The 19,380-nt window shown below is 41.6% G+C and overlaps 1 protein-coding gene across 1 annotated transcript in view; it reads left to right on the top strand.

The window, feature by feature from the left end:
* Positions 1–19,380, top strand: part of LOC109929826 (unconventional myosin-X-like) — a 420,890-nt gene that overhangs the window by 364,799 nt on the left and 36,711 nt on the right. Inside the window, exons 27-32 of the mRNA XM_048608752.1 lie at positions 1,060–1,070; positions 4,529–4,690; positions 5,688–5,882; positions 8,170–8,327; positions 10,286–10,409; positions 16,585–16,882. Of these exons, the coding sequence (XP_048464709.1) occupies positions 1,060–1,070; positions 4,529–4,690; positions 5,688–5,882; positions 8,170–8,327; positions 10,286–10,409; positions 16,585–16,882 (948 nt within the window). The remainder of the gene's footprint in view (positions 1–1,059; positions 1,071–4,528; positions 4,691–5,687; positions 5,883–8,169; positions 8,328–10,285; positions 10,410–16,584; positions 16,883–19,380) is intronic.

The following is a 19,380-nucleotide window of genomic DNA, read 5'->3' as shown; positions in this document are numbered from 1 at the left end:
AGGCTGCCCTCGCGCTTCCTCCCGGACTCCCGCCGCTGAAACAACTGCCCTGTCTACCTGTGACTCCACTTTCAGAAACCTATGCACCTGAATGCCAAGGTCCCTCTGTTCCACTACAGTCCTTAAGGTCCTACCATTCAGCACGAAACTCCTATCTTGATTTGACTTTCCAAAATGCAACACCTCACATTTATTGATGTTAAACTCCATTTGTCATTTCTCAGCCCACTTCCCTGGGCAGCATGGTGGCTCAGTGATTAGCATTGCTGCCTCACAGCGCCAGGGACCCGGGTTCGATTCCACCCTCAGGCGACTGTCTGTGTGGCGTCTGCACATTCTCTCAGTGTCCTCAATTCCCCATGGGTTTTCTCCGGGTGCTCCAGTTTCGTCCCACAGTCCAAAGATGTGCAGGCTAGGTGTATTGGCCATGGAAAATTTCCCGTAGTGTTGAGGGATGTGTACATTAGGTGGGTTATAGGGTGATGGGTCTGGGTGGGATGCTCTGAGGGTCAGTGTGGACTTGTTGGGCTGAAGGGCCTGTTTCCACACTGTAGGGATTCTATGATTCCCCAGCTGATCAAGATCCTGCTGCCATTTCTGATAACCTTCCTCACTGTCCATGATACTGCCTATTAGTGTCATCCACAAACTTACTTCTACATTCTTATCCAAATCATTGATATAGGTAACAAATAGCAATGGGCCCAGCACCAACCCTTGAGACACACCACTAGTCACAGGACTCCAGTCTGACAAGCATCCTTCCACTATTTCTCTCTGCTTCCTACCATCAAACAAATTGTGTATCCAATTTGCCAACCCTCCTTGGATTCCATGTGATCTAACCTTCCAGAGCAGCTTACCGTGTGGAACCTTATCAAAGCCCTTATTGAAATCCGTATTGATTACGCCTGCTGCCCTGCCTTCATCAACCTTCCTGATCACTTCATCAAAGAACTCTAACAAATTTGTGTGGCATGATCTCCAACACATGAAGCCATGCTGGCTACTCCTAATCAAACTCTGTCTTTCTAAATGCATGTCTATCTTATCCCTCAGGATCTTCTCAAGTAATGTTCTGATCACAGATGTTAAGCTTACTGGTCTGTAATTCCCAGGATTGTCTTTGCAGCCCTTCTTGAATAAGGGTGCAACATTCGCTACCCTGCAGTCTTCTGGCACCTCACCCATGGCTAATGATATTGCAAATATATCAGCCAGGGCCCCCACAATATCTTCTGTATCCCCTTGCAGGGTTCTTGGATATATCTGATAAGGTCCAGGAGATTTACCCACCTTCATGCATTCTAATATTTCCAACACCACCTCTTCTGTGATATGGGCTGTCCCTAAGATATCGCCACTAATTTCTCCAAGTTTCCAAGTATTCATGTGTTTACCATGGAGAAAGACAGAGGAGAAATATTTATTGCAGATCTCACCCATCTCCTGCGTTCCACACATACGTGTCCACTTTAGTCCTTGAGGGGCCATTTCACTCTCTAGTTATTGTTTTTCTTTTAATATGCATAAAGAGTTTCTTTGGATTCACCCTAATCTTCTCAGCCAAAGCTATCTTGTGCCCTCTTTTTCATCCTGCTGATTTCCTTTTTTAGTAAACTCCTGTAGCCCCTACATACCTCCAGGGATTCCCTTGATCCCAGCTGCCTGTTCCTGAGCCATGCTTCCTTGAATATCTCTTGTCATCCAGGGTTCCCTACTCCTGCCAACCTTGCCCTTCACCCTCAAAGGAACGTATAGACCTTGAACTCTAGCTATCATGCTTCTAAAGGTCTCCCACTTGCAGAGGTCCCTTTGCCTGCGTACAAGTTACTCCAATCAACCCCTGGAAGCTCCTGTCTAATTCCATCAAAATTCGCCTTGCCCCAATTTAGAACTTGAACCTGTGGACCGGTTTTGTCGTTCTCCATAACTATTTTAAAATGAATAGCTATGGTCACTGGTCCCAGAGTGCTCCCCCACTGTCACCTCAGTCACCTGTCCTGCCCTATTTCCCAAGAGTAAGTTGAGTTTTTGCCCCTTCCCAAGTAGGACCCTCCACATACTGCTTGAGGAAACGTTCCTGAACATATTTAACAAATTCCACCCTTTCTAAGTCCTTGACACTATGGAGATCCCAATCTACGTTAGGAAAATTTAAAATCCCCCAATATGACAACCCTATTTCTCTTTCAAGTTTCCTTGCATATTTGTTCCTCTAATTCCCGTTGACTATAGTACAACCCCAATAACGTCACCATTCCCTCCTTATTTCTTAGCTCCACCCATAAAGCCTTACTGGATGATCCTTCAGTTATTTCATCTCTGACCACTGCTGTGATACTCCCCTTAATTATAAATACAACTCCCCCCCCCCCCCTTTCCTCCACCTCTGTCCTGCCTAAAGCACCTGTACCCCAGCACATTAAGCTGCCAGTCCTGTCTGTTCCTTAGCCGTGTTTCTGTAATGGCTATAATATCCCAGCCCCACGTACCTATCCACGCCCTGAGTTCATCGGCCTTACATGTCACCCTCTTGCATTAAAATAGATGCAATTTAATCCAACAGGCATTCCTTGCTCCCTGTCCTGTTCCAACCTGACCTGTCTCTTCAACTTGCTATTTCTGATTACTGTATCTTCTTCCAGCCTCACACTTGTCTCCCTGCTGGTGAGGACCCCACCCTCCTGCCAATCTATTTTGAACCCTCCCTTGCAGCACTAGCAAGTCTGCCCACCCATGATATTGGTCCCTCTCCAGTTCAGGTGCAACCCATCCCTCTTGAGCAGGTCACCTCTGCCCCAGAAAAGATCCCAATAATCCAGTTATCTGAATCCCTGCCCCCTGCACCAATTCTTTAGCTACATTCATCTGCCATATCCTCCTGTTCTTACCCTCACTAGCACATGGCGCTGGAGGCAATCCAGAGATTACCACGGTCAAGGTCCTGGTTTTTAACTTTTTTCCTAGCTCTTGATAATCAATCTGCAGTACCTCATCCCTATTTCTACCTATGTCCTTTGTGCCAACGTGCACAATGACTTCTGGCTGCTCACCCTCCCCCCTTGAGAACGTTCTGCAGCCACTCTGAGACATCCTGGACCCTGGCACCTGGGAAGCAACACACCATCCTGGATTCCCATCAGCGGCCACAGAATCTCCTGTTTGTCCCCCTAACCATCGAGTCTCCTATCACTAAGGTCCTGTTTACCTTTTACTGTTTCCCGCCGTGTCCCAGAGCCAGTTGTAGTGCCACTGCCCTGGCTACTGCTGCTTTCCACTGAACAGTCATCCACCCCAACAGTATCCAAAACGTATACTTGTTTTCACAGGGGATTCCTGCACTCTCTGCCTCCTCCCTTTGCCTTTCCTGGTGGTCACCCTGCTACTCTCTGCCTGCATCTTAGGTGTGACCACCTCACTAAAACTCTTCTGATGATCCTGAGTGCATCTAGCCCCAGCCCCAGCTCGCTAACACGGTCTCCCAGGAGTACTTCTCACAGGTGTACTCATCAGGGATCACATCCTGCAGGAGGAGCATGCCAAGGCCTTTGGAAGTATTCTTCTGTTCGAAACTATGGCGAGTTCTAGTTTGAGTCCTGATTGCCTGCACAGTGTTCCTTGGAGTGAGCCAACTTGGAGGCTCCTGCAGTCCAATTAGGGACAGTGTGCAATCGCCACAGGTGGGACATCAATTAAGAGAATCCACGGCTAGGAAAAGTGAGCAGTGTTTATGCAGATAGGACTCCATGCAGGTGTCCTCTGAAGTCATTTTCAAATGTGGTTACCATTGTTAGACCTATCACCAAGGATGGGAACCCTTCTTGCCTTGGGTAGAACAGGCACCCTGTAATTGCTGGAAGGCAACACTATCCCCCCTTCCCCATCAATCTTAGGTTGGTAACGTCAGAAGTGCTGTTACCCTAGTTATCATTATTCCAGGCTTCCTTCATGTCTGGTGCTCCATAGCCTCCTGCAGTTCTAACAAGCCATCAATCCCAGTGACGCTGCTGGCCCGTCTGATTGGGCAGCCTCTTGGAGGCAGGGCATTATCTTGGAGGGAGACCGAAGCGGTGACTACTGCAATTTGCTGGACCACAGAATGGAATGTGATACCCAGATATTTATTCTTATGATGTGTTTGTTAAATATTCTTAACATTGGCTTGCTAGTGAATTGGTAATATTTCAATTACTTTTAAAATTAATCTAAGATGAATTAATCAATTAACCTCCTCCGATCAGACTGGAAAGTGTGTAGGAGTTTGTACAATTTACAGTTGAATATTTGGTGTGTTACACACTTAGGTAAGCTCCAATGTATGGAGCCAAATTAATTTTTTTTGTTGCAAAGAATACATAAGAAAAAAAGCCATAAATGTGGATCTCTAAATTTGAAAAATCTGTTGACATTGGGGTAACGGAATGAATTGTTTCCATGAAATAGCAACATGGAAATAAATACATGTCTATATCTCACCTGCATTGTTCCATTCTAGGTAATATACCCAAAAATCATGTGTAACCAGTGAATTTTTTTATATATAGATCAAATTCATTTGTGATTATCACTGCAAATCGCATCTTGCACTGCAATGCAGATACACCAGAGGAGATGCATCATTGGATAACATTACTGCAAAGGGTCAAGGGAGACACAAAAGTAGAAGGTCAGGAGTTTATTGTCAGAGGTAAGAATGTGACCATTTAAAATCTCAAAGTAATAAAGTCATCACTTTAGAGCACAAATGCATCCTGTTCTCAAGAAATAAATTTGTATTATAATCTGATTTTCCCTTGTTAATAGAACTCCATTACCCAGCAGTTTTATAACCAGTAGACAGGCTTACAAGATATTAATTTAAATTAAATTAATGTATAATTTCACCTGACACTTTCTGTGTTCTTCAAGGATTTCTGCAATGCTGATCTTTCAGTATCTGACGTGACTTTATTGCCTTATCCTACCCTATAAGATCCTTGAAATCAAGAGCCTGTGGATTTAAGGGTTGCAACTATTTGATTCGTGGGAGGACTTTTGGTTTAAATCCTTCATGGCTTCTCCTTGAATGCTTTCCAGTATTCTTGAATTGATTTACCTTTAATTAGCTGCTTCCAGCCCACTTTCTAAAGCTCATGTCAGTTTAAAATTGATCTTTGCCCCAAAACAACTACTCCTTCCCTATTTTCATCCTTTATCAAAACCATTTTATATCTAATTGAACTTTCATTAAAACATTCTCCTAATCATCCTACTTTCATCTGCCCAGTTTTGTTTCCCTAAAGTTAAGACCAGTGCTGTACAGTTTGTGTTTTTAAAAAGAAAACTGTTGCTGTTCACATTACGTAAGTTGTTTAATTCAGCCACATTTGGATAAATGACATAGTTCATTGATAGTGATAGCATCAAACATAATACTACATCGGAAACTAGTTTGTAAGAAACTAAAGGAAAATCAGTTCATCAAATTCTTAAATATAACTGGCACAGAATAGGTTAAAACTACGATGTCATTTTTGGCCATGTGTTTGCGGTCCTTGAAACCAGTTGTAATTGCAGTTTTCCCACTATAGGCTGTTGAATGTAACAACTTAGAGAATTCATTGTCAAAGTTTTCTTAAAAGCTGAAAAGTGTACTTGGGTGAATTAAGTGGAAGTATAATGATATTTCTTCTGTGCTTTAAAAGGATGGCTGCATAAAGAAGTTAAGAATGGTGGTAAATTCAGTTCCTTGAAGTTGAAGAAGCGTTGGTTTGTCCTGACCTATAATTCTCTAGACTACTACAAGAGTTCTGAGAGGAATGTAGCCAAGCTTGGAACCCTAGTACTGAATAGCCTCTGTTCTGTTCTGCAACCTGATGAAAAGATTTTCAAAGAATCTGGTAGGATTCTACTGTATTTCCTAAAGAATAACTGTCCTAAATTTCTGTTACACAAATTTTAAATAAATGTAAATTTTTAGAATGGTGATACTTCAAGCAGACATTGTTAGTTGGCTAGAGGGCTGTTTGTACAGTTAAAAATTATACTTCAAACAGACTAGGTTCCTGTTCTGGCTGAGGTAGACTTTGACTTACTTCATTACCTTATCTGAGAATTGAAGGCAATGGCAAAGCACCATTGACTCAAATTGTCAGGGAAACAGCCCAGGATAAGTCATCAGCAGACAATGAGCCAAGAATCTGTTTTAGGGGCAAAGACCTCTGAATGAATGATTGGTATTTTAGATACTGTGGTTGAATCTATGTTGAGAAACTATTCCTTGCAAAATCTTAAATATGACAACACAATTAACATCACAAAGTTGTAGATTAATATTTCCACAAAAATTATTTCAAATGTGCTGTTATTCAGAGCTTTAATCATCATAGGCACAACAGTACATTAAGTGTATACCAAAAGGTAACTTTTACATTACTTGCCCATTAATGAACCCAAGGGATCAGATGCTGATTTCAGTGGAGAATATTATCTGGTAGGATTAGGTTCAATGTTAGTTTTATATCCTATCAGTTTCTCAACAAATGATTTGATTAATATTTCTTCCAGTGTTTCAGCATTGGTTGGGTCCTGCTTGAAAATGTTTCCCCCAGTATGTCCAAATGACTTTTTTAACAAATGTAGTCCATGGCTAGTATCAGGATGTCAAATCAGTCCCTTCACATGAAAAAAGTTTGACACTGGTTCCAGTTTTTCACCTTGTTGCAGAGGCATGTGTTAATGCACAAATAGCTACACTTAGGACATTTTTATAGGAAGTCTGATTTTTCTCTTGACCTTGTTGCATGTTGCAATTTCAAGAGTGTCTACTCTCCTTTCTCGCTGCCATCTTCAAAGAAGAAGGTAACAAAATTTTGAGAGCTCATGAGAAGTTTGAAACCTTCTGCAAGGTGAATGTTTTGACACCCCATATGCCAATATTAGCAACTGAATTGTAGTGTAGATACATTTTTAATGCAATAGTTGTCGTAGAGATCTGGCTTGCAAAGGCAAGTTGTAGCTCACGTTCACAAGCGTTGCATAATTTTCACATGGATCGCAGTACTTTTCCAATGGAGAAAGTGCCATAAGGTATTTAAGGAAGTGCAGTTTTGTAGTCAATGGATGTAGTAGGCATGGCCTAAATATTAGGGCTTGGCTAGGAAACACTTCTACACACAAAGGATGGTAGAGGTTTGGAAACTCTTTCCACAGTTGATACTAGATTAGTTGTTAATTTTAAATCTGAGGCTTTTTGTTTTGTTAAGCAAAGATATTAAGGGATATGGGTCAAAGGAAGGTATATGGAGTTAGGCCACATATTAGCCATGATCTCATTGAATGGCAGAACAGGCTCAAGAAGCTGAATGGCTTACTCCTGTTCCTCTGTGTCATTATTCTGTGATGTGATTTATTTGAAGTAGCAGACCTGGCTGTTTTTCTGTTTCTGAAGGTAGGAAGAATGGTCTTCACCTCCCCTGCATTGTTTGACAAGCACTCTGCTTTAAAATTGAAACCTGTTCTGTTAGTGGAGCTGGGAACTTGTGTTGTGACAGCTGTCCATTATGAATGCTTGGCTTGGCTATTGATCCAAGAACCATTTGAAGCTTTTTATGAGAATATGACTTTAATATGCTTTCTTATTTATTTACAAACCTAATGGGGACTTGAAGGATTACAACTTTATTTCCCCACAAGGCTTTCTGCTTAAATATCAATAGTAATGAGTTTGAACTCGAGGTTTATTGGATGGTTGGAAATTTAATGCTTTTTTGATTATTTCGAAATAATTCTCATTGCTTGCATGGGTCTTGAGAACTATATATATTGCATACTGGATGAGTGGGCCTCTGGCCTTTAAACAATGTGGAAGCTGCGTTACTGTGGTGGAAAACTGAGGGGTGCATTGTAAATGGCCTGTCTTTGCATCATCAGTCCTCTCGCATTCCATCTTCGCTACCAAAGTACAGTGCAAACTTGATGCCTGTGTGAAAAGATGCAAAACCCCCATAAAGTCATATGGATTAGATGTGAGTGGAAAATCTTTCACAAAGAATTTGGCTCATGGATACCTTTCTGGCCATAAATAGTTCCATGTAATAAATGTAATAACTAAAACAAATAGTTGCATCAGTTTTGCTGCTACATATTCCCTACTATGTTTAATATTTGTTTGTTCTTGACTGACAGGTTATTGGAATATCACTATATATGGCCATAAACATTGTTATCATCTTTACACAAAGCTTCTGAATGAGGCAACGAGGTGGGCAAATGCCATCCAGAATGTTATTGATTCCAAAGCACCCATCAATACACCTACACAGCAACTTATTCAGGACATCCAGGTAAAGAAATAGATGCAAAGTTACTAAATATGTAAAATTCCCTCTGTTTTATCAGGAGTATAATTTAGCATTGGCTAGGTGTAGGCAAGCATTTATTGTCCATTCTTAATTGCTGTTAAAGGTGATGGTGAGCTGTTTTGAATTGCTATAGGCCATGTAGGCTAAATATACCCACATTGCTTTTATGGATGAAATTCCAGGATTTTGACCCAGCAACAATAAAAGAACAGTGATATAAAAGTCAGTATGGTGTGTTAATTAGAGAGGAACTTGTAATGTGGCTGTGGTTTCATGCATCTGTTGCCATTGTCTGCTAGATGGAAGTGAGGTTTGGAGGTACTGTTGAAGGAGCTATGGTGAGTTGCTAAAGTACATTGCTGCAATGTGTTGCATTTACTTTATTGTGCCTTGGGAATGGTGCCAATGATTTTGTAGATGATGGTTGAGTGCCATTCAGGCAGGCACAGAGTATTCCACCACACATGTGCCTTCTAGATGGTGATAAGCTTTGGACTAGTCAGGAGGTCCCTTGCATCCACAGCATTTATGTGGTTAGTCTAGTTCAGTTTCTGGCTAATGGTAATCCCCAGGATATTTACATTGCAAAATTCAGTGGATGTGAAGAGGACGTGGTCAAGATTCTCTTTTTAGTCAGAGATTATCATCAACTGGCACTTGTATGACAGGAATGTTACTTGTTTCAGAATCTGATGTGTTGCAAATGGGGTTGTGCATTGTGCGGTCATCACCAAACATTCCCACTTCTGAACTAATGATGGTGAAATGATCATTGATGAAGTAGTTAAAAACGATTGGACCTAGGATACTACGTTGAGGGTTTTATAGCAGAGCACTTAGAAAGCAGAGGTAGAATTGGATACCGTCAGCATGGATTTACAAAAAGGGTGGATGGAAAATTGATTAGCAGATGGGAAACAAAGAGTAGGAATAAATGGCTATTTTTCCAAATTGCAGGCAGTGACTAGTCGGGTATTGCAGAGTTTGGTACTGAGATCCCAGCTGTTCACAATACATATTAATGAATTAGGTGAGAGAACAAAATGTAATAACTCAATTTACAAAGCTGGGTGAAAGGGTGAGCAATGAAGAGGATGGAGAAACGTTGCAGTGTGATTTAGACAGGCTGAATGAGTGGGCAAATGCATGGCAGGTGCAGTAATAATGTCCATAAATGTGAGATTATCCACTTTGGGAGCAAAAATATGAAAGAAGATTATTATTTGAATAGCTGTAAATTGTTCAATGTTCAAGGATTCCCAGATGTCTTCGTGTACCAGTTGTTAAAAGGAGGTGCTCAGCAGGCAGTAAAGAAGGCAAACTATATTTCCATAGTGCTGTTTCCTAATTTACTAGCATTACCTCTAATTTTGTGGTTCTTGGTGCCCTTTACAAGCGGATTATCCACCTGCAAATTCTTTGATCATCTTTAACACTTTAATTAGATTACTTTTTAATCTTTAAGTGAATATAAATGGAGTCTGTGCAATGACCATCATAATTTCACCTTTCTGATGAATCTGCACCACAGCTATATCTTGAGCCATTGAAAAGGCTTTTTGAGTTGCAGTGATCACAACTGAATGAATTACTCCAGGTGTGCTCCACCCTGAGGTTTGTACAACGCAACATAACTACCATCTCTAATCATCTGAGCATTCAAGGTGTTAATATGAATGTCTTCTTCATTTTTAAATACTTTAGACTTTGTAAGAACTAGTATAGCCATTTCAGTGGTACTAATTTTAAGTATGAATCCTTCCTGAAAAGAATCACATTTCTGAGATAGGACAATTACACGTTGCATCCTTAAATCACTTTGCTGTCCAGTAAAGATCTGTTGTAAGATTCTGAGAAAGCATGGTTAGCTATGTTATGAGTGGTTTGGTTTTTTTGGGAATTGGAGAAATAAACTTAATTTTTTGTCCCCTGAATATCAGGAAAACTGCCTAAATATTGATGTGGTGGAACAAATCTACAAAAGGAACCCAATTCTACGTTATACACATCATTCACTGCATTCCCCACTTCTGCCACTACCATATGGAGACATCAATTTAAAATGTGAGTAAGGAATATCTGTTGTATAGCTCACAAAAGTCACATTTCTATAACACCTTTAATATTGTAAAATATCCCAGAGTGTCACAACATTGTCAAACAACATTTGATGCCAAAATACATAAGGATGGCTAAAAGCTTAGGTTCAAAGAGGAAAGAGAAGTAGAATGATTTAGGAAGAGAATTCCAGAGCTTAAGGCCTAAACAGTGGAAGGCACAACCACCAATGATGAAGCAATGGAAGTTGGAAACGATCAAGTATTATAGAGTCATAGGCTGGTTACAACACAGAAAGCAACTATTCATCCTGTTGAGTCTGCGCCAACTGTCAATGATAACAATTCAGCTAATCCCACTGCCAATCTCTTCTCCTGTGCCATAGAACATAGAACAGTACAGCACAGTACAGGCCCTTCGGCCCACGACGTTGTGCCGAAGTTTTACTCTAATCCTAAGGTCTATCTAACCTCCATCCCTATCTTATATTATCATCCATATGCCTAATTAAGAGCACTAGCTACCCTCTACCCCCTCCTGCAATGCATTCCACGCCCCAACCACTCTCTGAGTAAAGAACCTACCCCTGACGTCTCCCCTATATCTACTTCCACTCACTTTAAAACTATTCCCCCGCGTAATAGCTACCTCCACCCTAGGAAAAAGTCTCTGGCTGTCCACGCTATCAATACCTCTGATCATTTTGTACACCTCTATTAAGTCACCTCTCACCCTTCGTTGTTCTAAAGAGAAAAACCCTAGCTCTCTCAACCTTTCCTCGTAAGACCTTCCCTCCATTCCAGGCAACATCCTGGTAAATCTCCTCTGCACCTTTTCCAACGCTTCCACATCTTTCCTGTAATGAGGCAACCAGCACTGGACGCAATACTCCAGATGTGGCCGAACCAGGCTTTTGTATAGCTGGAGCATAACTTCATGGCTCTTGAACTCAATCCCTCTACTAATGAAAGCTAACACACCATTATACCTTCTTAACAACTCTATCCACCTTGGTGGTAGCTTTCAGGGAACTGTGGACATGAACCCCAAGATCCCTGTGCTCCTCTACATTGCCAAGAATCTTTCCATTAACCCTGTATTCTGCTTTCAAGTTTGTCCTCCCAAAATGAATCACCTCACACTTTTCAGGGTTAAACTCCATCTGCCACTTCTCAGCCCAGCTCTGCATCCTATCAATGTCCCTTTGTAACCTAGAACAGCCCTCTGCACCATGAATTGTTCTTTTGAAATGCTTATCCAATTCCGTTTGGAATGCCACAATTGAATATGTATCATCTTCATTGCAGTGCATTCCAAATCCTAACTACTCATTTCTTTTTTAAAAGAAAGTTTTATTTCATGAAACCTTTTGATCCTTTTGCTGTTCACTTTCAGTTTATATCCTCTGGTTCTCAACTCCCTCACCCAAAAGGTACACTATTTTCCCTCTTTTCCATCCAGACCACTCATGATTTTGAACACTTCTTTCAAATCACTCAACCTTCTAGAAGAAGCTGAGGCTATGCCCCTTCAATATAGCCAAACAACTGAAATCCCTCATTCCTTCAACCAGTCCTGTGAGCACATTCAACATCTTCCCAAATATCTTGACATCCTTACAAAAGTGCAGTGCCCAGAATTAAATGCAGTACTCCAGTTGAGGCTAAACTAGTGTTTTGTACATTTTTTTGTTTCTTTTTGATATCCTGTACCTCTATAAAGCCCTGGATTTTATGTTTTATTGACCACTTTCTCAATATGACTGAGCACTTCAATAATCCTTGATCTCTCCACCCATGCACCTCCTTGAGAATTGAATTATTTACTTAAGTCATCTTCTCACTACTATTTCATACTTCTCCCCATTTAAATTAGATGGCTGGGGGGGTTGGACTATTCACACCAACCTCAGTGTTCTCTTGAAAGCTCTTGCTGTCAACTCACAATACCTCCAGATTTTATGTCATCTGAAAATGTTGAAGTCACGCCCTTGAAAATCCAACTCTGGCTTTTTGATGTAGATTAGGAAAAGTAGTGATCCTAATACCAATCCATGGGGAGTTCCATTATACACCTTCCTCCATTCCAACAACTGTTCACCACAGCTCCTATCCCTGTCACTCAGTCAACTTTGTATCCATTATGCTATTTTGCCTTTTATTACATGGACTTTAACTTTGCTGATAAGTCTGTTATGTACACTCCATCAAGCATTGTTTGTAAGTCCAACTGCATTGCCCTCTTCAACTCAAAATCTTGCTCCATTAACTTCAAGACTAGAAGTACAAATTACTTTAAAGGATAATGACATTCCAATTTTTAGTGCTGATGTGGAGCTGTACCTACTAACCAATCCACTAAAACTGCTGATAAACCACCCATGATGTTCTGTGTATACATTTCACAGATTCATACAGTGCAGAAAAGGCCCATTGAGTCTGCACTGATATAACTACCACTAAAAGTCCACTAAACCCAATTTCCTGCACTTGTCCCATATCCTTGAATGTTATAATATTTGAAGTACTCATCCGAATATCTTTTTTGAATGTTGTAAGGGTTAGAGCCTCCACTACCCTCCCAAAAAGTATATTCCAGATTCTCACCACCCGCTGAGTGAAAAAGTTTTTTCCCCAAATCCCCTTTGCATCTCCTGCTCCTTACCCTAAGACTATGCCCTCTCATGATTGACCCCTCAACCATGGGGAACAGCTACTCTTTATTCACCCTGTCTGTACCTCTCACAATCTTATACACCACAATCATGTCTCCCCTCAGTCTTCTCTGCTGTAAAGAAAATCTGTCTAGTCCCTCCTTATAGTTCAATTTCTCCAACCTAAGCAACATCCTGGTGAACCTCCTCTGTACTCCCTCTAATGTTATCACATCCTTCCTGTAGTGAGGTGACCAGAATTGCACACAGTACTCCAGTTGTGACCTGACCAACACACTGTACAACTCCAACATCCTTGCTCCCCAGCCACCATCAGTTCTGAGGAAGGGTCACCGGACTTGAAACGTTAACTTGTTTTTTCCTTCACGGATGCTGCCAGACCTGCTGAGCTTTTCCAGCAACATTGTTTTTGATCCTTGCTCTTACACTCTATGCCACGACTGATGAAAACAATCTTACTCACGTGCTCTACCAATTTCGGGGATCTGTGCATAATTACCCCAAGATCCCTCTGTTCCTCTAAGCTACCCACCAATGTCCTGCCATTCATTAAATACCCACTTATCTTGTTCCTTCTTCCAAAGTGCATTACCTTGCACTTTTATATGATCTGCCACTGGTCTGCCCAGCTGACCAATCCATCTATAGCTACCTGCAACCTACAACCATCTTTTTTGCTATTAACCACTCTACCAATCTTGGTGTTGTCTGAAAATTTGCTTAACATTCCGCCCACATTTTCATCTGTATTATTTATGTATATAACAAACAATAAGGGTCCTAGTATTGATCCCTATGGTACACCACTGGCCTCCAATCACTCAAACAGCCTTCCACCACTATCCTTTATATCCTATTACTAAGCCAGTTTCTGATCCACCTTGTCAAGTTTCCCTCAATTCCATGTGCTTTAACTTTCTCAATCAGTCTCCCATGTGGAACCTCATCAAACTAAAATCCATATAAACCACATCAACTGAACTTCTCTCGTCTCCACACTTGATCACATTTTCAAAAAATTCTAACAAATTTGTTAGGCATGACCTCCCTCTGACAAAGCCATGCTGACTATCCCTAATTAACCCAAGCCTTTCCAAGTGGGTATAATTCAATCCTACAGAATTTTCTACAGTAGTTTCCCTGCCACTAACCTGAGACTCACCAGTCTGTAATTTCCTGGTTCATCTTTATCACCCTTCCTAAAAAGTGGTATCATATTAGCCATCCGCCAGTCCTCTGGCACTTCCCCTGTGGCCAGAGAGGAATTAAAAATTTACCTCTGAGAACATAAAACATAGAACTGCAGAGGAACAAGCCATTCAGCCCACAATGTTTGCTAAACATGATGCCAAATGAAACTAATCCCTTCTGCCTGCCATTGGACATATCCCTCCATTCCTTGCATATTCATGTGATTATCTAAAAGTCCCTTAAATACCCCTATTATATCTACCTCCACTAGTACCTCTGGCAGTGCATTTCAGACTGCTGCTACTATGTAAAAAATTGACCCTCACGTCTCCTTTGAATTTGCCCCCTCTAACCTTAAATGCATGCCCCCTAGTGTTAGACAGTTCAACTTTGGGAAAAGGATTCTGTCAAACGTGTCTATGCATCTCATAATTTTATAGACTTCTATCAAGTATCCCCTCAAGAGAAAACAACCTGAGTTTTTCTAGCCTCTCATAGAATGTAGAACGTAGAACAGTACGGCACAGTACTGGCCCTTTGGCCCATGATGTTGTGCCGACCTATTATCCTACACTAAGATCAAACTACCCTGCATACCCTACATTTTACTATCATCCATGTGCCTATCCAAGAGTCGCTTAAATGTCCCTAATGTATCTGACTCTACTCCACCACTGGCAGCGCATTCCACGCACCCACCACTCTCCTTTATAGCTCATACCCTCTAATCCAGGCAGCATCCTGGTAAATCTCTTCTGCACCCTCTCCAAAACCACTACATCCTTCCTGTAATGTGGTGACCAGAATTGAATGCAATACTTTAAATGTGGCCTAACTAAAGTCTTAAAACTGCAACATGACATCCTGACTTTGGAATCAATTCCCCAACCATAAATGCAAGCATGCCATACGCCTTTTTTACTACCCTATCTACTTGCGTGGCTACTTTCAGGGAACCCCTGCAAATTTCCAGCCTTGCTTCCCACGGCATTCTGGGATGTAATTCATCCAGGCCGGGAGAGTTGTCTGTTTTTAAACCTGACAGAGCCTCCAATACCTCCTCATTTCCTATGTCCAAACTGTGCAAGTTCCTCACATTCCCTTTTACTGAATTCCATACTTAGGTTCTCCTTTTTCAGAGTTAAGACCAAAGAGAAGTATTCATTCAACACCGTTCTAATGTCCCGTGGCTTCACACACAGGATGCTCCCTTGTTCCCTAATGGGCCTTCTTTCCTTGGTTAACCTCTTCCCTTTTAACGTATTTATATAATATCTTAGGATTCTCTCTAACCCTGTTCCCAGGTCCTTTCTCATGCCCCCTTTTTGCTCTTCTAATTGTTGTTTTAACTTCCCTCCTGCATTTCCTGTATTCCTGTAGGTTCGCAGCTGAATTGTATTCTTTGGACTTGCTAAAAACCCTACTCTCCTTTATCCAGTCCTAAATTTTCCTCGACATCAAGGGTGCTTTGAAATTATTGCTCCTAAATTTTCCTGTAAAAGGTTGGACCTGCACTCTTCCCTGCTCCTTTTTGAATACCTCCATTGCTCCACTGTAGACTTACCTGCAACGAGCTGTTCCCAGTCTAGTGCTGCCACATTCTGCTTTATTCTAATAAAATCTGCCTTCCCCCAATCTAAAGCCATCTTTTGCAGGTCATCTTTTTCCTTGGCCAGAACAAATTTGAACCATACCATGTTGTGGTTGCTGTCCCCTAAATGTTCCCCCACTGTCCCATTTCAACAACAAGAAAATTGAGGAAGCTCTTAAATTGGCATCTACTCTGATTCATTCAATTTTTCATTATCCACTCAACAGTGTAAAAGGGCATGTACAAGAAAATCTCCCATTTCTTCCACCATGGCACTAGCACGGTGGCTCAGTGGTTAGCACTACTGCCTCACAGCGCCAGGTACTCTGGTTCAATTCCACCCTCAGGTGACTGTCTGTGTGGAGTTTGCACATTCTCCCCGTGTCTGCGTGGGTTTCCTCTGGGTGCTCCGGTTTCTTCCCACAGTCCAAATATGTGCAGGTTAGGTGGATTGGGTATGCTAAATTGCCCGTAGTGTCTACGGATGTTTGGGTTAGACAAGGGGAATGGGTCTGGGTGGGATGCTCTTCAGAGGGGTGGTGTGGACTTGTTGGGCTGGATGGCCTGTTTCCATACTGTAGGGATTCTATGGGGATAACTATGATTCTATGAAATTAGAGATCTGTACATTTCCTTTACAATAAAACTTGGGAAGTGTTTCCAACATCTATTACGTACATTGACTTTGACTAATATCAATCCTGTATTTCTGCCGTCTGTTTTAGTATTAAAAGAAAAAGGCTATACAACCCTACAGGACGAAGCTATCAGACTCTTCAATTCCTTACATCAACTGCAGTCTGTTTCTGATCCAGTTCCCATCATGCAGGATATTTTGCAGACTGGGAAAGATCTGCGATCTCTACAGGATGAACTCTACTGCCAACTTATCAAACAGACAAACAAAGTGCCTCAACCGAGGAGCGAGTGCAACTTGCGCAGTTGGCAATTACTTACCTGCATGAGCTGTACATTTGTGCCAAGCCGCACTGTCCTGAGATACCTCAAATTCCACCTCAAAAGGTAAATATCACATCATCAATTCATTCAATCCAAGATAAAAATATCATTTAAGAAATAAGACAAGCTCTTGCATGTGGTGCTGTTCAACACAAATATCACTGATCCGATCTTCGTCTCAACTTTGCATAACCTTTGACTTCCCAGTGGTTCTAAATTCTTTCTGATATCCTAGAATATATTCGATGACTCAGCCTCTACAGCACTCTGGTTTAGAGAATCCCAAAATTTCATGACCCTTTGAGAGAAGAAATTTCTTTGGTCATAGAATTCCCTACAAGGGAGGCTTCTTTCAGCAAATACCCCGATAATCCCCCTCTGAATTGGCAGAGCATATGAATAGGATAGTCAAGAAGGCATATGGGACACTTGCTTTCATCACTCATGGCATTGAGTATAAGAGCAAGGAGGTAATGTTGGAGTTGTACAGAGTGTTGGTCAGAATACACCTGGAGTCCTTTGTCACCTCACTACAGGAATTATATGATAGCACTAACGGGGTACAAAGGAGGTTCATCAGCATGTTGCCAAGGATGGAGAAATTGAGCTATAAGGAGAGACTAGATAGGTTTTCTTTAGAGCAGAGAAGATTGAGGGGGGACATGATTAACATGTATAAGATTATGAGGGGTATGGAGAGAGTGAATAGAGAGTAGCTGTTCCCCTTGTTTGAAGGCTCAGTCACAAGTTTTAGGATAAGGGGCAGGACATTCAGAGGGGATTTGGGGCAAAAAATTTTCTTCACTCAGCACTGTTGTCTGGGAAGGTAGTGGAGGCTGGAAACCTCAACCTTTCTTAAAAAGAAATTGAATGAGTACTTCAGATATCATAACATTCAAGGATATGGGACTAGTGGACTTTTAGTCAGCAGTTATGTCGGTGCAGACTCAATGGGCCAAAGCAACTTTTCTGCACTGTATGAATCTATGAATGAATCTTGTATGTTTCAATAAGAGTCACATTTCACTCATCTAAACTCCGGTGAGTATATACTCAACCAGTCCAAGCTTTCTTCATAAGCCACACCATCCAAATCAACCTTCTCTGAACTACCTACAGTGTAAGTTTTGGCTTTCATTGGCAGGGGAATTGAGTTTAAGCGCCATGAGGTTATGCTGCAGCTCTATAAAACTCTGGTTAGACCACACTTGGAATATTGTGTTCCGTTCTGGTCACCTCATTATAAGAAAGATGTGGAAGCTTTAGAGAGAGTGCAGAGGAGATTTACCAGGATGCTGCCTGGACTGGAGGGCAGGTCTTATGAGGAAAGGTTGAGGGAGCTAGGGCTTTTTTCATTGGAGCAAAGAAGGATGAGAGGTGACTTGATAGACTTGTACAAGATGATGAGAGGCAGAGACTTTTTCCCAGGGCGGAAATGACTATTACAAGGTGGCATGATTTTAAGGTGATTGGAGGAAGGTATGGGGAAATGTCAGAGGTAGGTTCTTCACACAGAGAGTGGTGGATGTGTGGAATACGCTGCTGGCAGTGGTAGTGGAGTCAGATACTTTAGAGACTTTTAAACGACTCTTGGATAAGCACATGGAGAATAGTAAAATGTAGGATATGCAGGGTAGATTGATCTTAGTAGGATAATAGGTCAGCACAACATCGTGGGCCGAAGGGCCTGTACTGTGCCGTAGTGTTCTATGTTCTAAGTATATATCCTTAAATAAGAAGATAAAACAATGCACAGCACTTTGGACCTGGTCTTATCAACTTTGAGGATTCATAGTAAGCCTTCCCTACCTTTATATTCCATGATGTACCATCAACATTTCATTTGCCTACCTAATTACTTGGTACAGCTATTTGTTAACATGCGTTTCATAGGAGAGAATTCCATTAGACTTCCTGGGTAATTTGAAAAGCTTGACCTCAATGGAACAAACATGGCATGGGTTTTGTATATGGTTGTACAGGTTTTCTCATGCTGGCAATAGGAATACTGCAAATAACAATGGGGCAGAAATCCAGGATATTCCTCACTTTCCTAGTTCTACCTCTGTCATTTGTAATAACTTTGGACCACGACCAAGATCATTCCCTTCCCATTTACACATTCTTCTCCAAACCAGATCAGATAGCCCAAACCCTGGTGCCAGGCAAGACTGTTTGGTGCAGTGAACAGGGTCAATCCCCCTTATTATACAGCTCTGTACTACCACTACATTCCTTTATGATCCCCTGACTTTAATGATTTCCTGTCCCATGGTCAGTAACTAGAACAAATAACAATGCAGCACAGGAACAGCCCCTCCAAGCCTGTGCTGACAGATTTTGTCCTTCCATACTAAAACTGTCTTCACTTACAGGATCTGTCTCCCTCTATTCCCTTCCTATTCATCCAGGTGCTGCTTCAATGCTGCTGTTGTGTCTGCTTTCGCCACCACCTCCGGCAGTGTGATCCAGGCACTCACCAGTAAGTGTTTGCACTTTGTGTGAAAAACGTGCCTTGCATGTCTCTTTTAAACTTGTTTCCCCTTGCACCTTGAATCTGT

The sequence above is a fragment of the Rhincodon typus genome, chromosome 2, assembly GCF_021869965.1.
Source record: "Rhincodon typus isolate 14 chromosome 2, sRhiTyp1.1, whole genome shotgun sequence".
In the NCBI taxonomy this organism is placed as follows: Eukaryota; Metazoa; Chordata; class Chondrichthyes; order Orectolobiformes; family Rhincodontidae; genus Rhincodon; species Rhincodon typus.
The sequence above is the reverse complement of the archived record's forward strand: the minus strand, read 5'-3'. Positions and strand labels throughout refer to the sequence as shown.